This window comes from Myotis yumanensis, unplaced genomic scaffold (assembly GCF_028538775.1).
Source record: "Myotis yumanensis isolate MYYU_CA2020_CCGP unplaced genomic scaffold, mMyoYum1.0.hap1 SCAF_1, whole genome shotgun sequence".
NCBI classification, from domain to species: domain Eukaryota; kingdom Metazoa; phylum Chordata; class Mammalia; order Chiroptera; family Vespertilionidae; genus Myotis; species Myotis yumanensis.
In genome coordinates, this window is record NW_027223752.1 from 236933284 (window position 1) to 236959236 (window position 25953).

The following is a 25953-nucleotide window of genomic DNA, read 5'->3' on the forward strand; positions in this document are numbered from 1 at the left end:
CTGTCCCCAGTGTGGGGCGTGCAGGAGGCAGCCAGTCAATGATTCTCTCTCATCATTGAGGTTTCTCTCTCTCCGTTCCTCTTTGAAATCAATAAAAATATATTTTTGAATAAAGAGGGAAAAGTAACTCTGATTTGAATTGGAGACGTTTCCTGGCCACTGGAACGAGAGGGCAAATCGCTGTGGGACAGATTGCGTGGCCGAAATGCAGACGCAGTGAAAAGTGGGCGTTCCCACCTACAGCGAAAAGGAGTTCCGCTGAGAAGAGCTTGTGTAAAATACATTTATTCTTGAAAATTCCCCTGACAAACACAGAATATGTAGGAAGAGAGAGCCTTGCCTTCCACACCCAGCCCTTTCCGCAGCCGGACACTGGGGGACGTGCAGCGGGGCTGGTCAATGCAGGCCCTCGGGGTGCGGGGACCGAGTGCTCACGGCTGGTCCCCTCTCATCACATCCCTCCAAAGAGAACGGACCCTCTTGGAATTTATGAGAACAGAGCAAACTGGGTCCCTGAAAGTCGGGGTTTGTCGGGGTGTCTGTGTCTGCCACCTGCAGTTGACATTTGCAGATTGTGGCCTATAGCCACACAGGTGGGCAGGAGAAAGCATGTCGTCCCGTCTTCAGTCCCTGGCGCCTTCCTGCTGGCTAGTCCACGCCCGCGGCCCAGGCGGCCTTCTTGGCATTCAGAAAGTTCTTCTTCTTCCTGGGAGGAACGCGCAGCAAAATCTCCGGCTCCGCGGGATTTCTGAATATAAAGAGCTTCTCGCCCGTGTTCAATAAATCAATGGCTTCTGCCCCGACGATGGGCACGGGCACCAGGTCGCCGCTGGACTCCAGGGACAGGTGTGGCCAGCCCCCTTTCCCTGAGCACACCGTCCGCTCTCTGAGAGGGGGGCACGTCTTCCTCAGTATGCTGCAGACAGAACGGAAGATGACATGAGTGTCCTGGGAGCACCCCCTTCTCTGTCCCTAGGTCCCCAATAAAGTACCATTGTACAGGGAGGCTTTCTTGTTGGTCACCAGATGGCCCCTGAAACTGACTGCAGACAACCTGACTGACTCACAACCGTTCCATTTTCAAGAGTTTCACCTGTTGCCATCCTGTTGTTCGCTTGCCATCAGCCACGGTGGGAGTATTTACACCATGGAAATTGGCACATGCTACACATAGAGCCCCTGTCCCCCTCCCAGGACACCCCTGCCTATGGCCCTCACACTAAAAGCTAGCTGATAACACCTCATTACAAAGCAACAGAAGTTGGGGGAAAGGTGCCTGAAGCAGGAGAGAGGGACACGCTTTGGGAATGCGGCCCAGGATGCCTTCGCTCCCCCATCCTGATCCCACGCAATCGACTGTGTTCTCTGGTGGAGCCCTTCACCGTAGGAACAGCTCGAATCTCCTTTTCCTGGTTTGGGCTCAATATCCGGATCTAATGTCTCGGGGACTGAGTTCTGCTCTGCAGCCTACTGCCCACGTCTCTGAGGTATTTCTCGGGGACAATTAGGGGGCGCGGTCTCAGCACCTGCATCGGGGCTCTGAGAAATTAGGGGAGTGGACACTCCCCTTGGATTCCCACTGTTCCCAGGGCCCACGCTGGAGACCACGTTCCAGCCCATCGTGAACTAGTTGGTGCTCCTTTTTCTCCATATCTTCTCCCGTGGGCATCACTGGAGACACTGGTCAACTGTTTGCAGCCATCTGCAGCCACTCCGCCCGCTCCCCTCTGCTCCCCGGGGGTGTGGGCACCAGTTAAAGGAGAAAGACACTTGGTAGAGAAGAAAGCACTGGCCTGGGAGTGTAGGGAGAGAGAGGGGCCAGTTAGATGTCCCAAGTCCCAGGGCCACTCCTTACAGCGCAGACCGGGGCCTCTTCATCTGAGCTCCCTGAGCTCTGGGGTTACCGTCCCCACTTCCTGGGAGGTTCAGTGCAGTAAGACGGGCTTCTCCAACCATAAAGTGAACAGCTGTGAGGAGTTACCCTCCTTCTAATGATATCCTATTAACAAAGGTCCACTGGTGAAAAGGCGTACAGTAATCCAAGTGCTGACGTAGGATAAGCGAATACCCCCCACTAGCTGGAGGCTCACCCTCAGCTCCTGGAGTAGGAGGAGACCGTGGTCTCCAGGAAGAATGGCCCCTTCTCATCCGTGCCCCTTCCACCAGCTCCCAGGCTGCCCTCTGGCTCCCAGGCTGCCCTGGTCCCCCCCACCCCCCACCCCCTGCAGCAGGTGCCCGTCATTACCTCTCCTTCCTCCGGTGCGCCCACAGCATCTTGTCTAGGCCGCTGCTTCTCAGTTCTCCGCACAGCCTGCTTTCTAAGGCCTGCCACCAGCCCTGGTGCTTCCTGAAGGCAAGAAGGAGCGTCTATGTTCTCAGGAAGAAGAGACTCTCCCAGGGAGCTGTTACCCGGCCTGAGGGGAAGGAGCCCACACTATAAGCCCAGAAATAGGGCCCCAGAGCACACGCCCCTGGGGGAATATTAGGCAGCCGGTAAAAATAATACCTATGAAGGTGTTTCAATAGCTGTGAAAAGCATGACTTTAAATTGTGAATAAAATAACAGAAAATACAGTCTAAATAGTGTGTTAATCTATATATATAAAAGCCTAAGTGACCATTTGACCGTTCGACTGGTAGCTATGACACGCACTGACCACCAGGGGGCAGACGCTCAACGCACAGGCATGGAAACATGGAACAGGCTGATGAGTCTCAGAGGGAAGTGGGGAGGGCGGGAAGAGAGTAACAAAGATCTTATATGCATACTAGAGGCCCGGTGCACAGATTTGTGCACCAGTGGGGTCCCTCAGCTTAGCCTGTGGGGATCGGGCTGAAACCAGCAGTCCAACATCCCCCAAGAGGTCCCGGATTGGGAGAGGGTGGAGGCCAGGCCAAGGGACCCCACCAGTGCATGAATCTGTGCACTGGGCCTCTAGTTATTATATAAAGTGACTTTGCACATCAACCAGAGTTGGGAGAAAATAAGATCAGCTTCTGTCTGAGGTTCTGGGAAGCAAGAGGCAAGGCTGTGCACATGGGATTACTATACACACATACACATGCATGCACACGTGCACACACACAAATGCATGTATGCAGACACATGTGCACACATGGACACACATGCACACACACAACCCAGCAGAGAAACATGTGAGGGAGGAAGAACTGCAGTCAAATCCCACCAGCCCTTTCTTCCGGCTGGTGGAGCCATGACTTTCCTGTTGTGTTTTTTACACTGTTTCTAGTATGTGTGTATTTTACATTGTCATTAACATGTGTCCGGCATGTCTACAGCCCAGAAACTTACTTTCTTTTCTTTTTTTTATTGAGTTCAGAGAGGAAGGGAGAGGAAGAGATAGATAGAAACATCAACGATGAGAGAGAATCATTGATTGGCTGCCTCCTGCACGCCCCCTACTGGGGATTGAGCCTGCAACCCAGGCATGTGCCCTTGACTGTAATCGAACTCAGGACCCTTCAGTCCACAGGCCAACGCTCTATCCACTGAGCCAAACCACCGAGGGCAGAAACTTACTTTCTTAAGATCCTACTTGAAAAATAAATTGGTGACAAAAGGAGAAAGTGTGGACAAAACATGTGGGACCACCAGGACGGGAAAACGACCCATGCCGACGGTCCTGGCAGCCCCTGCTCTGGGCAATGGCGTGCCGGCCAGGGAAGGCTGTGCTGTAGGCCCCGCGCCCCGCACCCCACCCTCCATCTGTTCTCCTGACTCTTGCTCACTGCTCCCCAGATGCTGACTCACCCCCTTCGGCCCAGGTCGGCCTGCTCCCCGCCACCATCATGCTCCGCGGCGGGGTCCGGCTGCTTCTGGCTGAGCGACTCCAGCAAGGCCAGGAGCTCAGGCTGGGGGGCTGCGGGCAGAGCCACGCTCAGGAGGCGGCGCAGCGTGCCTACGGGCACCATCGTCAGCTTGGACAGGTACGAGGCCAGCCGCAGCTCCTAGGGGGTAAGGCAGCAGCTCAGGCCTCGGCTCCCAGGGGCTAAGGCAGCGGCTCAGGCCTCAGGGCTCAGCCTGATGAAAGGCAAGTTCCAATGGATCACAGGCTTAGGATGCTTCCTCCCAGGGAAATAAATAGCCCAGTAGCTCAGTCTTAGAAACTTGTCCCCAAATCGCAGAGCTGGTCACAGCCCTGGCTCCCCATGACATCTGCACAGCCTTTGCCCATCCCTTCCGAGGACTCCCAGCTCACCCGCCCGCTAATGCCCTGGCCTGCAGCAGCGACAATTACTAATGTCCCTTCTCCTACTCATGTTTGCGGAGCCAGGGTGGGGCCAGCACAGGCTCCAGAAACAACAGAAATGTCCCGAAACCACGGACAGTTAAAGAAACGTGCTGTGGCCTCCACGGGAACAGCACCGGGCGGTGAGGAAGCGGGTGGATTTCGGGGCCGTGCACTGCGTGAAGAAAGCCAGGTTCCGCGGGGCCGGCCTGTGTGACTCCCTGTGTGTGACATTCCAGAACCGAGGAGCGGCCACCAGGGCTGAGGGGTGGGTGTGCCCACCCGGGGCGGCACAGGCGGACCTTTGTGGCCCTGGGACAGTTCATCGTGGTGTTGGCTACGGGGCTCCACATGTGACGATGACAGATTGTGTAGCAACGTCCTTGTCCTGGCCTGGGTGTTGTGTTGAGTTTGTGAGGTGCAGCCACTGGGAAAACTGAGGGAGATGTGGGAGGGGCACGGGAACCCTATGGGCTACCTTACCAACTTCCTGCGAATCTAGTATTATCTATACTAATAAAAGGGTAATATGGTAATTAGACCGGACATCTTCCGTATCTCCTTCCGGACAAAGCCATGGTGGCAGGGGCCAAGGCAGAGGCAGTTAGGGATGATCAGGCTAGCAGGGGAGGGCAGTTAGGGGGAGATCGGGCCAGCAGGGGAGGGCAGTTAGAGGCGGTCAGGCCGGCAGGGGAGCAGTTAGGAGCATGAGGCCAGCAGGCAGAGTGATTAGGGGTGATGAGGCAGGCAGGCAGGCAGGCGAGCGGTTAGGAGCCAGTGGTCCCAGATTGCGAGAGGGATGTCCGACTGCATGGCAAACGGCAGTCGGACATCCCCAGAGGGGTCCTGGATTGGAGAGGGTAGTGGCCAGGCTGAGGGACACCCCTCCCCACCCTGCACGATTTTCATGCACTGGGCCTCTAGTTTCAAAATAAAAGATTAAGAGGGAACAGGCTCTGCATCCCAAAAACCTGGGCCAGCCCTCAGCCCCCCACAGGAGTCGCGCGTCCTCGGACAGCGTCCTTACGCTCCTCGGTGTGAACCTGGACAAGTGTCGCCTCCGCAGGACCTGCCTGGAGGGGCGATGGCAGGACTGGCCCGACAGTGAGGTCCTGAGTGTCCAGTACTTGCTGGGTCCTGTCCCAGGGCAGGTGGCCCCCCCTTTAACCATCCCCCAGCTCTTCCCCCCGTTCCTGCTATCAGCCCAGTCCTCAGGCGGGAAAGGTGAACAAAGGGAGTGACGTGCTGGCAGGAAACGGAGCCAGAGCTCGGCCCACGCGCCCTCACCTGGCTGTACAGGCCCACGAAGGCGTCCGCCTCCATGCGCTCCAGCAGGTCTTCGAGCACCACGCTGCGCTCCTGCTCCTCCCGCAGGCTGCAGGGAAGCGACACCGCGTGAGCCGTTTTATTACAGAGCGACCCCGTGAGATCGCTGGCTATTTAACGAAGAACTGCCATCCAACCCACGCTGTACTGTGTTAAGTCCACGGAGACTGGGCCGGAGAGGAGGGGCTGCCTCTCCTCACCCAGCCCGCTCCCCGGTGATGCACCCGACGGCTCACCTCTGCTGCTGGCGCTCCAGGAGCTCCTGGCTCCGGCCCAGGGCCCGCTGCAGCGCCGCGGAGACCTGCCCTTCGGAATCCGCGTCCTCAGGCTCGGTCAGGAGCCCGGGCCCGTCCTCTGCCCACTGCTGCCGCCCGGCCAGGGCCCGCTGCCGCTGGGCTGCCTCCTGGTGGGCCAGCTCCTCCTCCAGCTTCCTCTCCAGCTCCTGGAGCTCCTGCACGCAGAGGGGCAGGTGGTGAGCACAACGCAGTGGGGGGAGGGGGGGCTGGGGGGGAGCACCGGAGAAAACCCCACCTGCTCGGCCTCCCCATCCAGCCCTGGCAAACAGTGCGATGAGGCTGCCCCAGATCTCACACCCCAGCCTTTGCACACGCTGCCCCCCTGACCCCAACATGCAGAGCCTTCCTGTTTGCCTGGCTAATTCTGGGTCTTCCTTCCAGCCCTGGCTTAGGAGAAGGGGTCCCTCGGTACCTCCTCACGTGCCCACGCCCCACCCATGGGTATGCCTGTTACGGAACGAGTGCTCTGCCCCCTCAGAATCCAGGCGATGGAGCCCGAAGCCGCAATGGGGTGGGATCGGGAGGCGGGCCTTTGGGAGGTGAGCGGCTTCGCTGAGCTCACTGATGGCGGCGGGGCCCTGGGATGGGACTAGCGCCCTGTGAGAAGGGAGGAGACGGCGCTCCCTCTCCGTGTGTGCAGGTGCAAGGAGGCAGCGGGCTGCAACCCAGGAGAGGGCCGGCACCACACACAGAATCTCTGGCACCTGATCTGGACTCCAGCCTCCAGAACCGGGAGAAACACAGGCCTGCTCGATGGTGTTTTGTCACAGCAGCCAGAGCTGACGAGGACAATGCCCCGTTTTTTGCTGTCGCCTGAAATCACTGCCGTGGACCTTCTGCCAGAACGGGAGCTGGGCCTGCATCTCCCTGTCGGCAGCCCTGGGCACCGTGCCCGGCAGCGGGCACCCACCACGGATGGAGACTGTGCCGAGCGCAGTAGCCACGCTCGCACCGTGTGCTCGGATGCAGGCCCTGCCGAGAGCTTTGCGTGAATTCCTCAGAGTCCTACAGCCACCTACGTAGCGCGCACTCTCAATCTCTTTCACAGACGAGGCCACTGAGGCCCCGAGAGCTCCCGTCATCTGCCAGGTCATGGACCTCTCAGTGTCAGAGCAGAATCGGAGGCCAGAGGTGGCTCCAGGTTTGTGTCCTTCACCACCAGGCTGCCCTGCCTCTCACTGACCACACAGAAGAGGGCTGCACCCTTAGCCACTGGAGCCAGGCGCTCTGGGTGCGAGACGGCCCACTGCCGGGTGAGGTGGGCAAAGGGGGTGTGGGCAGGGGGTCCCAGCTTCGCAGACTGAACCCATTGCCCACAGCTGGCCAGCCTCTCGGTGGGTGGGGGGGAGGGGGGTCACCCAGAGAGGCCTTGGATGGGCTTCCTGAGGGGACGTGGCCCTCGGTCCCCACACGTGTACACGATGGGCCGCCTCTCTGCAGAGGAGCCACTGCGTCCACTTCTCAGAGTGTCTCAAAGCCCCACAGAACCAAGACGGCCAGAGAGGTAAACGGAGGTCACAGTGCGGCACGTGCTGCTTGGGTGTCACCCTCAGGACCATGGGAGCCTTCGGACATTTCTGAGCAGGAGGGTCAGGCACACAGAGATGTCTAACCACATCTCCTGCTGTGGCGCCCACCCTCGGGGCCTAGCAGCTGCTCCCTGGGCGCCCGGGCGGTGACCGCTCCGCCCCCCAGAGACAGGAGTCACAGGAGGGGGGGGCGGGCGAGGGAGCAGCCAGGCAGAGGACCCTCAGGGCCGACCTGTCCAGTGCTCAGAAGCAGCTGGAAGGTCCAGGGGGCTCAGCGAAGGGTCCGAGGGAGGGGAGGGAGGGCGGGCAGGGCAGAGGTGAGGCATTAAGCTCCGAGCTGGGGATGGCAGCCGGTGGTGGTGTTTGTCTTTCGGAAAGATTGCTGCTCCGGCTCCGTGCGGAGGGGAGGCCGGAGCAGAGGAAGCCGGGGTAGGTGCAGCTTCCCAGCCGCGTGACCTCGGGGGAAAGGCCGCACTTCATGTGCCTTCCTCGGCATCTGAGAATCGCACAGAAACCGCCTGTCTCCAGGGTTAGCACCCCAGCCCTGGGCTGAATGAGGCTCCAACCATGGAGCTGCTATGAGCGTTAGTGCGATTTCCAGGTATCGATGCCTCAGAGCCGTGAAGCTGGGCAGGAGAGAGAGAGAGAGAGAGAGAGAGAGAGAGGGAGAGAGGGAGAGAGACAATTCAGACCGTATGGACAGATGGGTGAGGAGCAGCAAGTGGGCAGGAGCCCGAGGGGGAAGAGGAAGACAGTCACAGCTGGGGAGGTGGACACCAGCAGTGTGAGCCGCGGTGCAGACATGGGGTGCAGTCCCTTCGGGCCACATGGCCCGCTGCACCAGCCCCACCTCCTCCATTTGCCCATTACTGCCCGTGCCGAGCCTCAATGACTCCTCTGCACACGTTCCAGCTCCACAAGACCTGCGACGTCTTTTGTCAAACGAGGTGCACTTGGTGGTTTTTCCCAGGAGTCATTTCTTCCAAAGCGTTTCATTCATGCTTTTCATCCTCCCAGATGCTGAACAGCATGAAAGCCGTGCGGTGCCATGTGCTCCCGGGAAGTTACCTCCGGAACCTTCACCACAGCCCAGACCCGCGGTGGACAGGGCAGGCCCGCCCACTGGCTGGTGGGGAACCCAGGGGAGCTGAGGGGTGACTCACAGCCCCGCCCGCCCCGGGCGCACTCACGGGGCTGTGGGACTCCAGGATCTGGGCGCAGGCCGCCTTGGTCAGCGTCTCCGACTCGCTCAGCTCCTCCAGGAGCAGGTGCTGGACGCTCAGGAGGGCGGTGTAGGCCCACAGCGTCCGGGCCGCCCCGGCTGCCTTCTGGAACTGCAGGGCGACCAGGGACTCGGCGAAGCGTCCCTCCTGGGCCTCCAGCTGCTGCACCCGCTCCCGCAGCAGCTCGGCGCGGACCTGGGAGGGCAGAGCCAGAAGCCAGAGGGGTCAGCGGACGGAGGAGCAGCGAGAGCAGCCGCTTCGGAACAGCAGGCATTAGATTTCCATCTTTAATTCAGGACTCGACGCAAGGCCTCCAATATTTACTAAGACGCGGCCTGGAGTCTGCAGTTTCAGACCCCGGGGCCTCTCCGGTGACACCCCACGGGGCTTTGGGGCCTGGCTGCTCATCCCACGTTGACCACTCCTGAAGGTAAACCCAACCTCGCTGCCATCCGGTGCGAAACCCTCCAAGGCTCCCCACAGTAGAGGATGCGGTTCAGGCTCTGCGACCCCAGCCAAGGTCACCTGGGTGGGTGGGGTCTGTTCTGCCACCTGCACCCACACCTGCGACTTCCACCCTCGCCGACCGCTCACGGCCTCACACTCCATGCTCTGCCTCTACTGGTGACGGACATGTCCCCGCATCCTCAGCCCATAAAGCGTGCTCACTCTGCACGTGTTTGTCACTCTTCTCTGTGACCCCACATTCCATGCTCTCCGCCCAGGGGAACCCTCACCACACCATTCACCCCACCAGGACACGAGCTCCCCTGGAGGAGCTGGCAGCCAAGGGGCTCAGTAACTTCTAAATGAGTGAACCCATTCCCTCCACCCACACCTTGGGGGCATGGCAGCCCCCATCTCCTGTGAGGCCTCGTCCCCGTGGAGATGCAGGGCAGCGGGAGTGACTATGTGGGCTACCTCTCAAGTTTATTTATGCAGATTCACACCTAAAATGGGGGGCGGGACTAAAGCCTTCCGTATGTGCTTAAGAACGGGAAGAATGGTTCTGGAAAGCCCTTTCTTCCTCTTCTCCCTGGGAAGCTTACTTAGTGAATCCCAGCGCCAGGAGAAGGTGCGCTGGAGGGCTCATCCGGGTTGGAAAGAGCTCTGGGGAGAGGGGCAGACCTGCCTTCCCACGCGGCACTAGACGGGCTCCCTGAAACAGTCCCGCTGCCCGCAGCAATGAAACCGCATTTCCAGCACGTGCTGCCAAAGACCCTGATCCCTACTGGGAGGTCCCAACGCCTTCCGCACCAGCTGCCCTGGGGACACTCCTCAGAGAGCAAAGCAACAGAACAAAGGGCAGGCACAGAGTGAAAAAAGAAAAAAATGATTTAAGAAAAGTTCCCAGAATTCCAAGATTGGCCAAACTCTGCCCTGTAAGGGGCAGATTAAAGCATGGCAGCCTTAAAAACTGCAAACTGTCCAATCGCCGTGTGCCCTTCCCTAGGACACTCCCAGAGGGTGCGTCATTCAAGTAAGAGACGTCGGGAAAGAGGGTGAGGGAGTTCCAGTGTGACGCCGGAGGGCTGTGCACCGGCTCCGTGGGCACCGTGTGGGTGGGGGCGCAGCAGGCACAGGCGACGTCCTCCCGACCACGCGCCCCAGAGGGCATGCATGGCCTGTGTGTCGGTCCCGGCAGGATGTCTGGTCGACTGTCCAGAAGTGGATGGAAGGACTGATAACTGTACAGAAAAGTGACCAGGAAGAAACCAAAGGATAGTAACAACTCCAAGAAAAACAAAAGGCTGCACAGGGGAGGAATGAATCTTGGTTTTTACGTGGCCCAGATGTGAATGACATTTAAGTAATCATCACAACAGCAATCTTAACTGTGGATCTAACTGCATTGGGAGTTGGGGGACAGGAAGCCCGTGTGTTTGCAGGTTGAAAGAAGGTAGCGAAATCTTACCTCCCATAAAGAAGGTAAATCGATTATGCCAAAGGCAAGAAACGGAGAAACAGCAAGACAAGTAGATCATTTAGAGACATGGAGGTCAACGTGAAAAGGTCAAGCTAAAAACGGAAAAGTCGTTACCTCTGGGGATTTAGAAACGGGTGTGTCTGTGGCCCCAGGAGCCTCTGCTTTTGAAAGCACAAACCCTATAGAGCAGTGGTTCTCCACCTTCTGGCCCTTTAAATACAGTTCCTCATGTTGTAACCCAACCATAAAATTATTTTCGTTACTACTTCGTAACTGTAATGTTGCTGCTGTGATGAATCGTCATGTAAATATCTGATATGCAGGATGGTCTTAGGCGACCCCTGTGAAAGGGTCGTTCGACCGCCAAAGGGGTCGCGACCCACAGGTTGAGAACCGCTGCTATAGAGCTATTTGGCTCTTGAAAAGCATGTGTGCACAAGCGCAAGAGCGCGAAAAGTAGAATTTTCTAGTGGACAACGGAAAAAAAGTTACTGCAGTGAAACCAGGCAGACAGCCGTGGTGCCATTCAGTGCCTGGAAGGTGGGCGTGAACTCGGGGTTAGAACGGGAAGCTGAGGCTGATGGCGAGGCCTTGAACGCCATGCCTCGGAGTCTGGATTTTGTTTGGGGGCAGCGGGAAGCCAGGAGACCTCCCTCCGAACAACGCTGCGTCCGTCGGAGACCACCTGGACAGAGGCTGCCTCGGGAGAAAGCGGGGGCAGGAGACGGGGAGAGACCCGTGGGATGGATGGATGGATGGAGCCCCCCTCTTCCTAGAGCACCTTCCCTCCCACACGCCTGCTAGTCCACGCTGCTCCCTCTTGTGAGGTCGTCCGGAAACGTCCACATTATCCTTATGCGTCAAGTCTAGTCACTTCTGAAATGACGCAGGGGCGGCAGCCACCTCCATGTGATCGCCAGGGCAGCGGAGGCGTCCCAGCAGGACGGCGGTGCTGGCAGCGGCTGTGGCGCTGAATGAAGGGCCGTTAATGAGCCGTGCAGGCCTGGCTCATCCTGGGACCGGCACGCGGGGACTGCATAATGAATGAGAGCTCGGACGTGTGTGCAGACATGCCACCCAGGCGCAGGGCAACGCCATTAAAATCATCCAGAAAGAGCGGGTGAGTGGGGAATGTGGGCATGTCATTTTCACTTACATTTAAATGCTGTTGAGGAATGTTTATGAGAAATGAAGACATGCCTTTTGCACAAACAGCAGGAGACTACCGCACAGACGCACTGACATCGCCCCTTCGTTTCTGGGTCCATCAAGCAGATCCGCTACCTGAACACAGGACCTGCCTGTAGGCCCCTCCGCCTGCCAGCTGCGTGGCCGTGGCCAGGCCTCTCTGGGCCTCAGTGTTCCCAGCTGTGAAGTGGATGCAGCAGTAGCTGCTCTGCGTGCCTCGCTGCAGAAGGCTGTGGGATACGGGCAGACTCCCGAGGTCACTGCAAATAGGAAGGCACTGGAAAGCCTCAGGGCTCCCCGACGGAGGGCTGGCTGAACCCTGTGAGGACCACACGTGCTGTGCAGTGCGATGCTGAGAGAGACGCAGGAGGAAACCCTGCACCGAGTGGAAATCCTCACGTTTCAGTCCTGGTAAAAAGCAGATGGATGGGCGGACGGGCACGCAGACAGATTTCGGCAGACAGACAGAACATTTCTAGTAGCTGGAAAGCTAACATGAGCCACCTAACCTGGGTTGTGTCTGTGCTGCCTCTCAGGACAGCGCCATTCAAGCTGATACCTTCCTCCATCAACTCCAAAAAGGCAGGAAGCGCACGCTGGTCTATCCGTCCGTCTGCCTGTCTGTCCTTCCTCCCCAAATCAATCACACAACCATTCATTCAGGGAAGGGCTCAGGTTGGTCAGGCGGATGGGACGTCTGACGGTGGATGTGAACTCCAAGATGCCGAGGCGCACAGCGGCCGCTCTCTGAAACCGTGAACACGCCAAGGGCGTGGATCTAACAGCACGTAGGTCCACCGTGGCCCAGAGAGCACACCCCAAACGCCCCTGTCCGTGCAGGCACTGATGGCGGTCTAGCACTTTAAGGTAGCGGTTCTCAACCTGTGGGTCGCGACCCCTGTGGTGGTCGAACGACCCTTTCACTGGGGTCGCCTAAGACCATCCTGCATATCAGATATTTACATGACGATTCATCACAGTAGCAACATGACAGTGATGAAGTAGCAACGAAAACAATTTTATGGTTGGGTCACAACACGAGGAACTGTATTTAAAGGGCCAGAAGGTTGAGAACCACTGCTTTAAGGGCTTCTTACCCTCCTCCCCAGCTAGAACGTGTGCCCTGTGAGAGCAGGACTGAGCTCATCAGCAGAGCCTGGGGCAGGGCTGCCTCCTCGGACACGAGAGGAATGAGTGACATGCGCAACGCGTGTTACCACAGACAAGAAAGGGAGCTGAGGGCGGGGGGACACGGGGAAGACCGGGTGTTCCGGTAAGGCTTCTTGAAAGAGGGGCCCCCCGAGGGAAAGGCCACGCCTGAGGACAGCGGAGGATGAGTCATCTGTCCAGGTAACGGCAGGTGGGACGGGAACCCAGGGAGAGGCAAGAACGTGGACGGTAAGCACCATGCTGCCGCGCGTGCCTTCTGCAGGGACAGGAAGCCTGATAGGGGAGCGATGGGAAACGCGCGAGGGATGGAGGCCAGGCCGCTGTGGGAGCGCCGGAGGATGCGAGGAGGGTGCGCGGGGTAAAGAGCAGACAGAGTGACGCACCCCATGCGGACACCTTGCCAGGCTCAGGGCCAGGCACCAAGGTGGCGGCAACCTCGGGCAGCGGGGACAGCAGCTGGGGGTGCCTGAGGGTGACCCGGAGACCTCCGGGCGCACAATTGGAGGAAGAAGGTTCCAGACAGAAGGAGCCGGTGCAAAGGCGTGCGGGAAGGGCGGGTCCACCTGAGACAGTTTAGAATCTCGGCGTTTGGTGGAGACGGACAGTCGCAGCGGGACAGTCGCAGCTGAGGGCTCCGTGCGCCCTGTGGACAGCCGCCGGCCCTGCCCAGTGCCACGGGCAGCAGGCGAGGGGGGAGCACTGACCTTTTCCAGCAGGTCCTCCGGGGCCGGGCCATCAAAGAGCTGGATTTTATCTTCAATGCACTTCCTCAGAAGGTCGGTCTTGCTTTTACTCTTGGCGCGCGGCTTCCTCGCCTTGGCCTGCGGCTGGAGAGGGGAGAGAAAGCACGCGGCACATGCATGCAGCCCGCCTCCCAAAGCCAGGCCCCGAGGGCCGAACAAGCTCAGGGGCTGGAGGGGCCCAAGGTGAGGTCACGGTGCTCAGCAAATTGTGATTCGGTTAATGATCGAGGGTAGCAGATGCGACCGTCTCTGAGCCTCACTTTGCACACCTGCAAAATGGGTATCTGCCTCATCAGATGACTGCAAGAACCTAACAACACTTCATAACAACATAAAAACGGCAAGTAACACAAGACAGCATGCCATAACGCACCGCAGTATAAGTAACAGCACGACATAACACAACAGAATGTAACATAGCATAATGCAAGGACTGGACATGAGAACATAGCAAAACACAGCCCAGCCCAGCACACCTGCGAGGCTCAGTACAGCACTCCCCAGTGACCGCTGGTCTCCTTCCCCTCCCAGCTTGCCTGTCTGCCCTTTCTCCTCCCTGTCACATCCCCGGAGGTCCCATGATCTCCTTCTCAGGACGCGGACACAGGCCTGCCCACCAGACTCAGCCTTGGGCTCCCGAACAATCTCTCAGGCTGGCCACAGGATGGTGGCCCGTCCCCATCCCCTCAGAGGAAGGAGGCACAGACCCAGTAACTCACGGAGTTCAAAGCACCCCCATTTGACAGAGGAGGAGACTGAGGCCAGGAGAGCAGACTTGGTGGCCTCAAGCCACATCGTGGGGGCCCTGAGATCTAGGTCTCAGGTTTCCTGACTCCTGAGCTCAACTCTTTAAATACTCAGGCTGGGCTCAGCTAATCCCATGAGTTAACTACAGTTTTCATTTCCTGATCTAACAGGGAAAATACAAAAAAATAATTGTGGATCAAGGCCTCTTAGGAGCAGAGCCAGGCTGGTAGGGAAGACCTTGGAGCTCAGAGCATGGATTCGGGCTGGGGGGGATAAGGCAAAGAGGGACAGGGGAAGGGGCAGGGGCAGGGGAAGGGGTAGGGGAAGGGGCGTGGGGGTAGGGGAGTGAGGGGAGTGGCGATCCCGTGCATCTCTCCAGTCCCACGCACAGTGATGTCAAGCTGGCAGATTGAAACTGGCCTTAGAAGTACTTACACCAGGGAAATGGGCAAATGCTACAAATCGGGACTGCCCTCCCCCACGTGTCCCCGAACCTCCACTGAGAGCCGGTTCACCAGCATGTGCCCGAGATCGTGGCAGAGCGTACATCCCAGCAGAGAGCCACGGGAAGGCTTGAAGAAAGGCGGGGGGTGGGGGGCGGGGGGGGGGGGGGGGGACCCGGCTTAAAGACGGTGAGGTCCTCAGGAACTCATTTATCAATAAATAAAATGTATTGCACACCTGCCAGGCGACAGGCACTTTCTAGGTTCTAGGGTCATGGCCGCTTGTGGACGGTGCAAGGAGCCGGGCAAGGGGATCTGGGCTGGGCACCAGTGTGTCCACTACAGACCTTGAGGTCAGGACCAGCTTGGCGGTTCTAGGAGCAGCCGATGCCAACAGGGCTGGAGAGGAGGATGGGGGCCAGTGAGGTGCGATGAGGCCAGGGTGGGCGCTGGGGCCAGGCCCCACGGCATCAGCAGAAGATGCCCCACCTCTGCCATCAAGAGGCCACTGGCCAGCTGGCTCAGGTGAGTGGAGCATCGTCTCGTGCACCAAAAAGGCGGGTTCGATTCCTGGTCAGTGCACGTGCCTAGGTTACAGGTTTGATCCCCGGCCAGGGAGTGTACAGAAGGCAACCGATCGATGCTTCTCTTCCCCCCTCTCTCTCTTCCCCTCTCTCTCTAAAAAAAAAATCAATAAACATTTCCTCCAGTGAAGATGAAAAAAAACACCAATCCACCAAGATGTCCATCCTACCTGCAGCTCGGGGGCAGCCAGGGCCTGGTCCAGCTTCAGGAACTCTGCCTCCCGCCAGGCCGTGTGCAGCCGCTGCAGCAGGACGCGGGCCCGGATTCGGGGCAGGGCCAGGCTCCTGTCCATCTGAGCGAAGCAGCTGTGCACGTCCTGCCGCATCCGGAGCAGCTCCTCCTCGGACAGGGAGAAGGGGGAGCCGCAGAGCCTCCTGGGGGGCAGGGACAGGGTGTGGCTGGTGACATCCCCTCACACACGGACCGCGCATCTCTACCCACTCGTCATTGCTGGACCCCGATGCTTCCCTCCCTGGCCTTGTCAGCAACGGTGCCGTGAACCCCTGCCACCCAGAGGGTGTTATGTTCCATGAAATAAGTCAGACAGAGCAGAACAAATACTATACAATTCCACCTATATGTGGAATCTAATAAAACAAACAAATAAAACAGAAACAAATTCACAGACACAGAGAACAAACTGACGGTCGCCAGACTGGATGGGGTGGGGGACGGGTGAAAAAAGGTAAGGGAGTTAAGAAGTACAAATGACCAGTTATAAAAACAGTCACAGGGATACAAATACAACTTGGGGAACACGGGCAATAATCCTATATAATAAAAGGTGAATATGCAAATTGGCCGAACGCCGGAATGACCGGTTGCTATGACGCACACTGACCACCAGGAGGCAGACACTCAACATAGGAGCTGCCCCCTGGTGGTCCGTGCGCTCCCACAGGGGGAGTGCTGTTCAGCCAGAAGCCGGGCTCATGGCTGGTGAGCACAGCGGTGGTGGCGGGAGCCCCTCCTGCCTCTGTGGCAGTTGAACATCCTCTGAGGGCTTCTGGGCTGCGAGAGGGCACAGGCCAGGTTGAATGACCCCCCTCCCCCAACTCCCACATGTGTGGATTTCATGCACTGGGCCTCTAGTACTGTAATAACTATGTTTGGTGCCAGGTGGGGACTAGCCCTCTTGGGGTAGCCATTTCATAAGGAATGTGAATAGCTAATCACCATGTGGGACACCTGAAACCACTATGATATCGTACATCAAGTGCAATTGACAAATAAATTTTAAAAAATAAATAGTTATACTTTTTACTTTAAAAAAGAACAGAAGTGTGTTCTCATCCATAGAAGATAGTGGGGTTGTGCTGGGGGTGGTGGAGCTGAAGATTCAAAGGGCAAGAGTCATTAGTGAAATTCACGTCTACAAAATGACATCACATCCTTCCTCACGTCTGCACTCTGCAAGGATTCCCTGAGCATCGCACGCCTGTCTGAGGGACGGGCCATCACACTGGGGCCGGGAACTCAGCATCCAGTGCTTGAGGCCGTGAGGCTGCCTGTGGAAGGGCAACCCGCTCCCGGCGTTCAGGACCTGGCGGATAACGGGCATGGGAGCAGAGGCTGCCCACTGACCCTGGCCAGCAGTTCCCTGCAAACGGGACAAGGAGCCCACCTCCGCTCCGGTGGGCCAGGGACGGGGGTCCCCCGCCTGGATCCTAAAGGCTGATGGTCACGTAGAGCAGTGGTTCTCAACCTTCCTAATGCCGCGACCCTTTAATACAGTTCCTCATGTTGTGGTGACCCCCAATTTCATTGTTACAAATTGAACATAATTAAAGCACAGTGATTAATCACAAAAACAATATGTAATTATACAGGTGTCTTCCGATGGTCTTAGGCGACCCCTGTGAAAGGGTCGTTCGACCCCCAAAGGGGTCATGACCCACAGGTTGAGAACCGCTGACTTAGAGGAAGCTGTTCCGCATGGAAACCACGCTGAGTGGCCGACTGTGATGGGTTGACTTCTGTGGCCCCTAAAAGGTGTGTGTTTGAGTCCTAACTCCTATTACCAGGGAGTCTGACTTGGCAATAGGATCTCACAGATGCAGTGGAGCAGTCAGGGAGGAGGGAGGGCCCTTAGTCCAATAGGACTGGTGTCCCTGAAAGAAGAGCAGACAGACAGACAGACGCACAGGAAGGCAGCCATGTGGCGACAGAGGCAGGATCGGAGCGATGCGTCTGCAGCCACCAAACGCTAAGGATGCAGCCACACAGAAGAGGCAGGAAGCAACCCTCCAGGAGCCTGGTGGGACCATGGCCCTGCCAACACCGCCCTTTAGACCTCCGGCCCCAGAGCTGTGCGAGGAGCCATTTCTGGCGCCTTTTTTGGTGCTTTTTTCTTTTTAATATACTTTTGTTGATTTTGGAGCGGAAGGGAGAGGGAGAGAGAGATAGAAACAACGATGAGAGAGAATCCTGGATCGGCTGCCTCCTGGATACCCCACACTGGGGATCAAGCCCACAACCCAGGCATGTGCCCTGACCAGGAATGGAACCCGGGACCCTTCAGTCCGCAGGCGGACGCTCTAGCCACTGAGCCACACCAGCGACGTGCGTTCATTTCTTTGTTGTGTGTTAATCCTCACTTGAGGGTATTTTCCCATTTGCAGACCATACACAATATCAACTTAAAACTCAGCCTGCTGTATTTGGTCAAACAGTTAATGAACTCACCCCAATGCCTTGGCAGGGCCAGACCACATGATTCCGAGGGCCTTCTTTATACAGCCCGAGGGCCGGACGCCCCCCCACCTCTACTCCACACCAAGAAAAGAGCAGGGGAAGGGTCTTGGTTTTGTTTCTTTGCTAAATGGGGTTTTTTAGGTTGACGGTTGGTCGGTTTGTTGAAAGAAAAAGCAACTTGAAGGCATATTGCTCGGTAGGACCACAGGTTACAGGACAAAAGGGCTCCTGTCCCTCATCATCAAACATCAGTTCTCACCCAGGGGAGCAGGCGAGGTCCCTGCAGAGCCATCCGTCCTGGGTTCAATTCCCAGCTGCCCACGAACTTATTCAAACTCAGCAATCACACCTCCCGTGGGAACGGGGCGCCTCACCCTCTCGTTACTACCAGGCCTGCCTCCGCAGCCCCGCTTGTTCCGTGCAACCCCCACGCGAATGAGCGGCCTGGGGATCACGCAGTGTCCTCCTCCCTGGGCTGTGAGTCATGTGACTTAGAAACTGCTGTCCATCTCGCCTGTCCGCCGCCAGAGGCCGGGTGCCCGGCATCCCATCACCCCAGGGTGAGCCCCTCCCTCACCTGGTGGGACGGGACCCCGGAGACAGCAGGGTGACTCACAGGAAGACCCAGCGCCCCCAGTGCCGCAGCTCCGCCTGCTCCTCTGCCGAGGCCTCCAGCGCGTCATCCTTGATGCCCGGCATCCCATCACCCCAGGGTGAGCCCCTCCCTCACCTGGCGGGACGGGACCGCGGAGACAGCAGGGTGACTCACAGGAAGACCCAGCGCCCCCAGTGCCGCAGCTCCGCCTGCTCCTCCGCCGAGGCCTCCAGCGCGTCGTCCTTGAGCCTCTGCCGCACGCTCCGGACGCCCTCCTGGTCCCGGCCCCGCTCCTCGGCCTCCAGCTGCTCGGCGCGGGCGGCCAGCTCCCGGGCGTGCTCCTCCAGGATCTGCTGCAGGAAGAGCCAGGGCACACCGCGCTTGAGCAGCTCCTGCGTCAGCGCCGAGCTCTGCAGGCGCCGCAGCTCCTCGGTGGCCTTCTCGAACAGCGACAGGGTCAGCGCCCGGAGCTCGTCCAGCGCCGCCTGGTCCAGGCGCTCCTGCAGCTCCTCCAGGGCGGTGCCCTGGGCCGCCACCAGGCTCCGCCACTGGCCCAGGTACTGGCCCACATCCTCGGCCGCTCGGAAGGCTTCCCCGACGGACAGCTGCTCCCTGCGCTGCTCCTTGTGCTGGCGGGAATTCAGGGAGGACAGGGACACGCTCAGCCCACAGAGCCCTGTGGGCAAGCACCGTGGGAATTTGCTAAGGAAGCAGAGCACGGTGAAGCCTTGGTCTCAACAAGCTCACGGGTAGAAAACTGTCCGTAAGGAAACACCCCAAACACAGTGGAAACTTCATTTGTCCCACGTATACCAAACCCTCGTCTATGGACTTGGTGACGCCCAGGAGGCAGACCGGGTTCCGATCCTGCTTCTCCACTGGCAGGCGGGGGTGGCGGGACCAGCGTCTCATCCTCGCCGGGACCCATTTCCTCGCCTCTAAAGCGGGGATTACAGTGTCTCCCTCGCAGAGTGGTTGTGAGGATTCAATGAGTTGCTTAACACACACAAACTGAATCCGGGGGACAAACAGGCATTTGCTGGGCCCAAGGCCAGGAGTGACAGGCAGGCAGTGGGGAAGTATCTTGTTCGAGGTGAAGCACTCAGACAGCAGGGACCTGAGAATGTGTGAGCTGGGGTGTGTGGAGGGATGAGGGCAGGGCAGAGAGGGTGTGCCCAGAACTGAGGGCATAGTGTGCCAGTGGTTACCTTCATCCTAGGACAGTGGGGAACGGTGGTGAAGGGTTTTATGAATTCACTAGAGGCCCGGTGCATGAATTTGTGCACCAGTGGGGTCCCTCAGCCTGGTCTGCAGGATCGGGCCAAAACCGGCTCTCCGACATTCCCCAAGTGGTGCCAGATTGTGAGAAGGCGTAGGCCAGGCAGAGGGACTCCACCGGTGCACGATCGGGGCTGGGGAGGGACATGGAAGGTTGGCCAGCTGAGGAGGGACTGTGGGAGGGCTCCAGGGCGTGTCCAGCCCGTCTCGCTCAGTCCCAATCAGCCAGATCCCAGCAGCAGGCTAACCTTCCAGTTGGAGTGTCTGCCCCCTGGTGGTCAGTGCACATCACAGCAACTGGTCAACCAGTTGACTGCCCTTAGTGGTCAGTGCACGTCATAGAGACTGGTCAACTGTCTGCCCCATGGTGGTCAGTGCATGTCATAGCGAGCGGTTGAGCCACCTTAGCATATCATTAGCATATTATGCTCTGATTGGCTGAACAGCCAACCAGACAACCGGACACTTAGCATATTAGGCTTTTATTACATAGGATGCTTGGTAAAGCCTTCCCCTGCAGAAAGGGTAACTCCTGTCTGTGCTACTGGAGCGCACCGTTCAATTACATGTTTTTTGGCGGGTGTTCAGAATGGTTACACGAAGAATAAGTGGCAGAATTCCTTACGTACCTTTTGCAGCATCTCTCGTCTTCTCTTAACTATTAATTTTTGGTGGAGCTTTTTCTTTTCCTGCTTTAGGTCGTTGTCCAACTTCTGTTTAATGGAGAAGACTTCCGTCTGAGCCCGCTCCATCAGCTCCTCCGTCTGCTCTTCATCCAGGTACCCTGCTCTAGACGAAGGAGACACGGGGTTAACGCCGCCTCCACATTCTTACTTTGGTTTGAATAAGAGTCTTTACCCTGAAGGAGCAGGAGATGGGTAGGGAGACAGTCCTGAGATACAGGAAGGGCAAGGTCGGCGTCACTGCGGACCACGGTGGAACTCAACACCAGGAGAGATTGCCTGGAGGCAGAAACTGGGCAAGATCCCCGGGAAGAAAGTAACAGTCAGTCTGCCTGTGTAAGGCAGGATCTCCAAGGAGATGGTGGGCTAGGAAGTCCTGGTGACAAGCAGGGCACCAGCGAAGTCTAAGAGGTAAGCGTAGGGAGTACTCAGTGAGGGTAATTCTATGAGTCACCTTGACGGGCCACGGTGCTGGTTATACATGGATCCTGGGGGTGTCTGTGAGGCTGTTTCCGGATGAGATTACTCCCCACGCACAGTTGCGTGAGCTCCACCACCCATTTCCCAGTGAAATGTCGGGATTTGTTTTAAAATAACCCGGGTGGAGCTGTAGAGCCCCGTTGGCCATGAGTTGGCACCTGATGAAGTTGTGATGAGCATTTGGGTTGTCTGAACGATCTCGCATATTTTCTTGTGTTTTTGTTCATCCTCGCCCTTAGGCTATTTTTTCCACTGATTTTTAGAGAGAATAGAAGGAAGAAGGGAGAGAGAGAGAGTGAGAGAAACATCAGTGTGAGGGAGACACATCGATTGGTTGCCTCTTGCATGAGCCCCATGGGGGGCCAGAAAGCAAACCAGCAACCTAGGTACATGCCCTGGATCAGGAATCAAACCCGAGACCCGTCAGTGCACAGGCTGGCGCTCTAACCACTTAGCAACACCGGCCCGGGCTATCATGCATGTTTTTTTTTGTTGTTTTTTTAAATATATTTTATTGATTTTTTACAGGGAGGAAGGGAGAGAGATAGAGAGTTAAAAACATCGATGAGAGAGAAACATCAATCAGCTGCCTCCTGCACATCTCCTACTGGGGATGTGCCCGCAACCCAGGTACATGCCCTTGACCGGAATCGAACCTGGGACCTTTCAGTCCGAAGGCCAACGCTCTATCCACTGAGCCAAACCGGTTTCGGCAATCATGCATGTTTTTAAATTCTACAATGAACCGGAGTCTTACAATCAGAGAATTTTCTTAAGACATAAGCAAGGAGCAGACAGTGCCTTCGGCGAATGAACAGAAGCAGCGGCCTCGGGCGAGGAATGCGGGGCAAGGCAGCTTGTCTGCATCACTGGGACACTCTGGGGTTTACCTCTCGTGTTTCTGGATGAGGAGGGTCAGCTGGGCAGCGGCAGCGCTCAGCAGGCCCTGCACACGGGTCTCCGCCGACTGCATGTTCTGCACCAGGTACTCCCTGTGGCCGAATCTCTTGCTCAGGTGGTACCTCTTACTGGCCTGGAAAAAGTCCATCAACTCTTCCACTTCCTCCTGTTCGAAAAGGAAATCAAGAGCATTTGCCTGATTGAAATGTAGAGGAAATGCTTTCTAGACACTTAAAATATTCCATTTCTTGTCTGAAGAAAATACACAGGAGCAGGGCCCTGAGATAACTGTAATCTTCTCTGCCCTTAACCAAGGCTTAGAAGGAAACGAAACACAACTAAGAAATGAGGACTTTGAAAAGTGCCCTGGACCCCGCCCGATGTGACGAGTCATCAAACATCCTGGCCGCCCTGAACTTGACTCCACCTGCGATTCACCTTCCCCATGCACACTGCGCACCAGGACAGGTGTGCAGCGCCGGAGCAGTCAGCCACCGGCCCGACCCCAAGGCCCCACACTCACGGCGACGAGATGAGCTCAGTAAAAAGCGCAGCAAGAACTCTTCCTCAGTCCATGAACTGAACAAACCCCAGCAAACACAAAGGCGTGTCATAACCTCGCTTATGCTGGTGTCCTTCCTGCGCCCAGAGCATTTCTCACTGTATCTACCTTCACCTCGGGAGAGAACACTATTATTCCCATTTCACAGATGAGGAGACTGAGGCCCCCTGGCATAGCTGGCAAATGGCTGAGCAGGGATGTGAACTCGGCAGTGTAACTCCGGGGCCTGTGCTCTGACTTCAGGGCGGGCTGCCCCCAAATGCAGCGTTAGCCCCCGGCATAGTCATCGGATCAGCGGGAACTAAGCCCTTAGCCTCAGTGGCATCAGTGCACTGATCAGCTCGGCTGGCTTTTCCATCTGGGGAAACGTGGTCCATGCAACGGGCACCGAAAACATCCATGCTGTGTTCAACAAGATACACCTGGTGCCATGGACAGTCCCCTTTCCACACAAAAGCTGTAACGTCTCCAGTTCCCACCACCTGAGAATTCGCACTGTCCCGACAGCGGGAGCTGAATGGTCATCCAACACGGCCCCCTACCAGCATCTCCCCGAGAGGTCCTGGCCACAGAATCCATAGTCCTGTTCCCCAGGGAACTGGATCCACGTGAGCTGTTGATGGGGCCACCAGGTAAGGAAACTCATTGTTACTCTAGCAGCTCTGGTCAAAGTTGTCTGCGCCATGGCACCTGATCACCACGGTGGTTACTTCTTTGACCCCAGTGTGACTGACAGTAACCTGCGTCCTTCCTAACGCGACTGTCCCAGCCCTAACTCAGCTTCGGCTCCATGAGCAGGCAAAGGACCGCAAGACCTGTCACCATCCAGGTGATGCCACGTGTCTGAACACCAAGCGAGGAGGAGGACGGAATTCCTCCTTTTTCCCTCTCACTGACCTTCTGGTGAGAAAACTTAGAGCAAATGGAGAGGCTGGTTGTTCTCCTCCAGTCCCAGTGCCTTCTGGGAGCGGCCTTGTCTTCCCACAGGCTCAGGATGGTCACTGGTCTCCTCCCAGCGCTGTCCCGCGCTGTCGCAGCCTCACGCACTGGGCCTCGCCAGGACCAGAGCCTGGTGTGCGACTGCACACGGTGACTGCACTGTGCGTGTGGGTGCGTGTGCGTGTGCGTGTGCGTGTGCACATGTGCTTATCAAGTACCTCCTGCCGGCCTCATGAGCAATCCCACAGCCACGTCCAGTCTCAGACAAACTACCTTCACGCTCGTCTGGAAATGTATTCGGTCTGCACCAATGACATTCACACTCAAGCTGATGTGCAAAAGAGGCACAGACTCTCCCAGGCACATCTGGACACAGGTCACAAACCCCACACGCACCGCGTTTACGCACACATACCCTCATGTTATCTTAAACACTGTGCCGTGCATGGCTTTCCCGAGTCAGCTCACTAAGCCCCCGCCACTCCCCTGTGAGTGCGGGTACTCTATTACCCCATTTTCAGATGAGGAAACCGAGGCGCAAAGAAGCTGGGCAACTTACTTAAATTGACACAGACGGTGGGGGGAGAGGGGGGTGGAACTGGAATTCACATTCGGGTCAGCCTGAGTCCCAGGCCCCCACTTCCCGTGCTTTCCGGAAACTCACGCAGATGTTAGGAGTTGCGGGGGGGGGGGGGGGGGGGGGGTAGGGAGGGGAGGCGGGAGGGGAGGTGGGGGAGGGCCCTAGCTCCTCATCCACAGCAGGAAAGAGGCATGGTCTCAGCTCAGAGAGGAGACATTCACCAGGCGGCTCAGGAAATGGCTCCCTGCAGCGCGAGCCTGCCCGCGGCCTTACCTGTATTCTGGAGTAATCTTGCAGCAGCATTTTGGCGGCCTCTGGCTGCAGGTCTCCTTTGAAAATAGCACTTTTGATCTGGGCGAAGAAGATACTGTGCAGCTCGCTCCTCTGGAAGACGGCCAGCTGCCTGTGCGCCTTGGCGAAGTCCTCCTCCTGCTGCAGAGCCAGGGAGCGCCGCAGCTGCTCCTGCTCCAGGCCGTGCAGGGTCCGCAGGAGGCTGCTGCACTCGCCCGCCGACTGCGGAGAGGAGGTCACGTGAGAGGCTGACCTGCCAGACAGGCACGCACAGGCAAGTGCACATACACACACGTTTACACATGCACACACAGCAGACATGCATGCACGCAGCCACCCACCATGCACACGTGCACATAGCATATGCACACACACAACCATCCACCATGCACTCTCACATGGACACACGTGTACACAATGTCCCACGCTGACCATGATGAGACTGCTCAGCTGGGGATATGCTGTTGCAAACTCCCCGTGATCCTAATGTTTCCCAGAGCCCCCTCAGAGAACGTGCACAGGCGGGAACCTGCAGCTCACATGCCCGAGAACAGCTGCACAAGGGAAGCTCCAAGGACTGCTGCCGGGCGCTCAGGCCTGTCGCCTCATCTTTCCTTCAAACTCAGGCGGAGAGCAAAGCGCCAGCAGTCAGGCCCACACAAAGCTCACCTGGTGAGAAGGGCGGCAAAGAGGAGGGACGACGTGGCCAGGTGATGCCCGCACGTTACATGGGTCACGTGAGGAGAGGAAGGAGACACCTGGCTGAGTCCTGAGGACTCGCACCCGCGGAGGGATGTTCTCCATCCCTCGGGGAGAGACGGACTCTAAGGCAGCCCGCCGGACTCCCGCTCCCGTGCAGAGTGGAGTGGCCTGGAGACGTAAATCTCCGCCCGGGTGTGCATAAACTCTGAATGTGATGGGACTGTCACTCCTGAGACCAGGTGATTATGTGGCAAAGCAGCAGGGCCTTCATGATGGACGTACAGACCCGAACCCGTGACTCTGAGTAACCAGGAAGGGGAGTATCCTGCTGGGCTGACCTAACCAGTGAGAGTCCTGAGAAGAGGGACGGGCGCTCCTCGAGGGAGAGACTCCCTCCCACGGGCCTTGAGGGTGACAGCAGTCCTGCTGTGAGCTCCTGTGGGGGGGGGGGGGGGGGGGGGACGCCTGCAGGGGCTGAGGGTCTTCCTTCTGCAAGTGCAAGGAAGTGGATTTTGCCAGCAACCGGATGGAGTGGGACCGGTGGCCTGAGCTCCAGGGAGAAGGCAGCCCAATCGGGACCTGGATTGCAAGGTGGGGGTGGGGCCTGAGCCTCGCTTCACAGGAGCAGAGCCGGAATGTTCTAGAACTGGAGGCCCAGTCTGTCTGACTCCCGAGTCTGTGCTGGAGAGAGCTGTGCTCTAGTGACTGCAGTCGAGGGACACATGTGCACACCGGCATCGCGACCTCTTTGTGGATGCGACCTCCTGGGAATGAAGCCTTTCTATTCCCCTGGTCCCCCCCACGGCACCGTGGACATAGCTC

The 25953-nt window shown here is 57.7% G+C and overlaps 1 protein-coding gene across 1 annotated transcript in view; it reads right to left on the bottom strand.

The window, feature by feature from the left end:
• Positions 1–269: 269 nt before the first annotated feature.
• EVC2 (EvC ciliary complex subunit 2) overlaps positions 270–25953 on the bottom strand; it is a 49949-nt gene continuing 24265 nt past the window's right edge. The window contains exons 9-20 of the mRNA XM_070399571.1: positions 24412–24651; positions 22048–22223; positions 20624–20783; positions 18891–19345; positions 15597–15801; positions 13614–13736; positions 8592–8819; positions 5813–6027; positions 5538–5625; positions 3773–3969; positions 2246–2347; positions 270–916 (exon numbers count right to left, since the gene is read on the bottom strand). Of these exons, the coding sequence (XP_070255672.1) occupies positions 649–916; positions 2246–2347; positions 3773–3969; positions 5538–5625; positions 5813–6027; positions 8592–8819; positions 13614–13736; positions 15597–15801; positions 18891–19345; positions 20624–20783; positions 22048–22223; positions 24412–24651 (2457 nt within the window). The 3' untranslated portion in view covers positions 270–648. The remainder of the gene's footprint in view (positions 917–2245; positions 2348–3772; positions 3970–5537; positions 5626–5812; positions 6028–8591; positions 8820–13613; positions 13737–15596; positions 15802–18890; positions 19346–20623; positions 20784–22047; positions 22224–24411; positions 24652–25953) is intronic.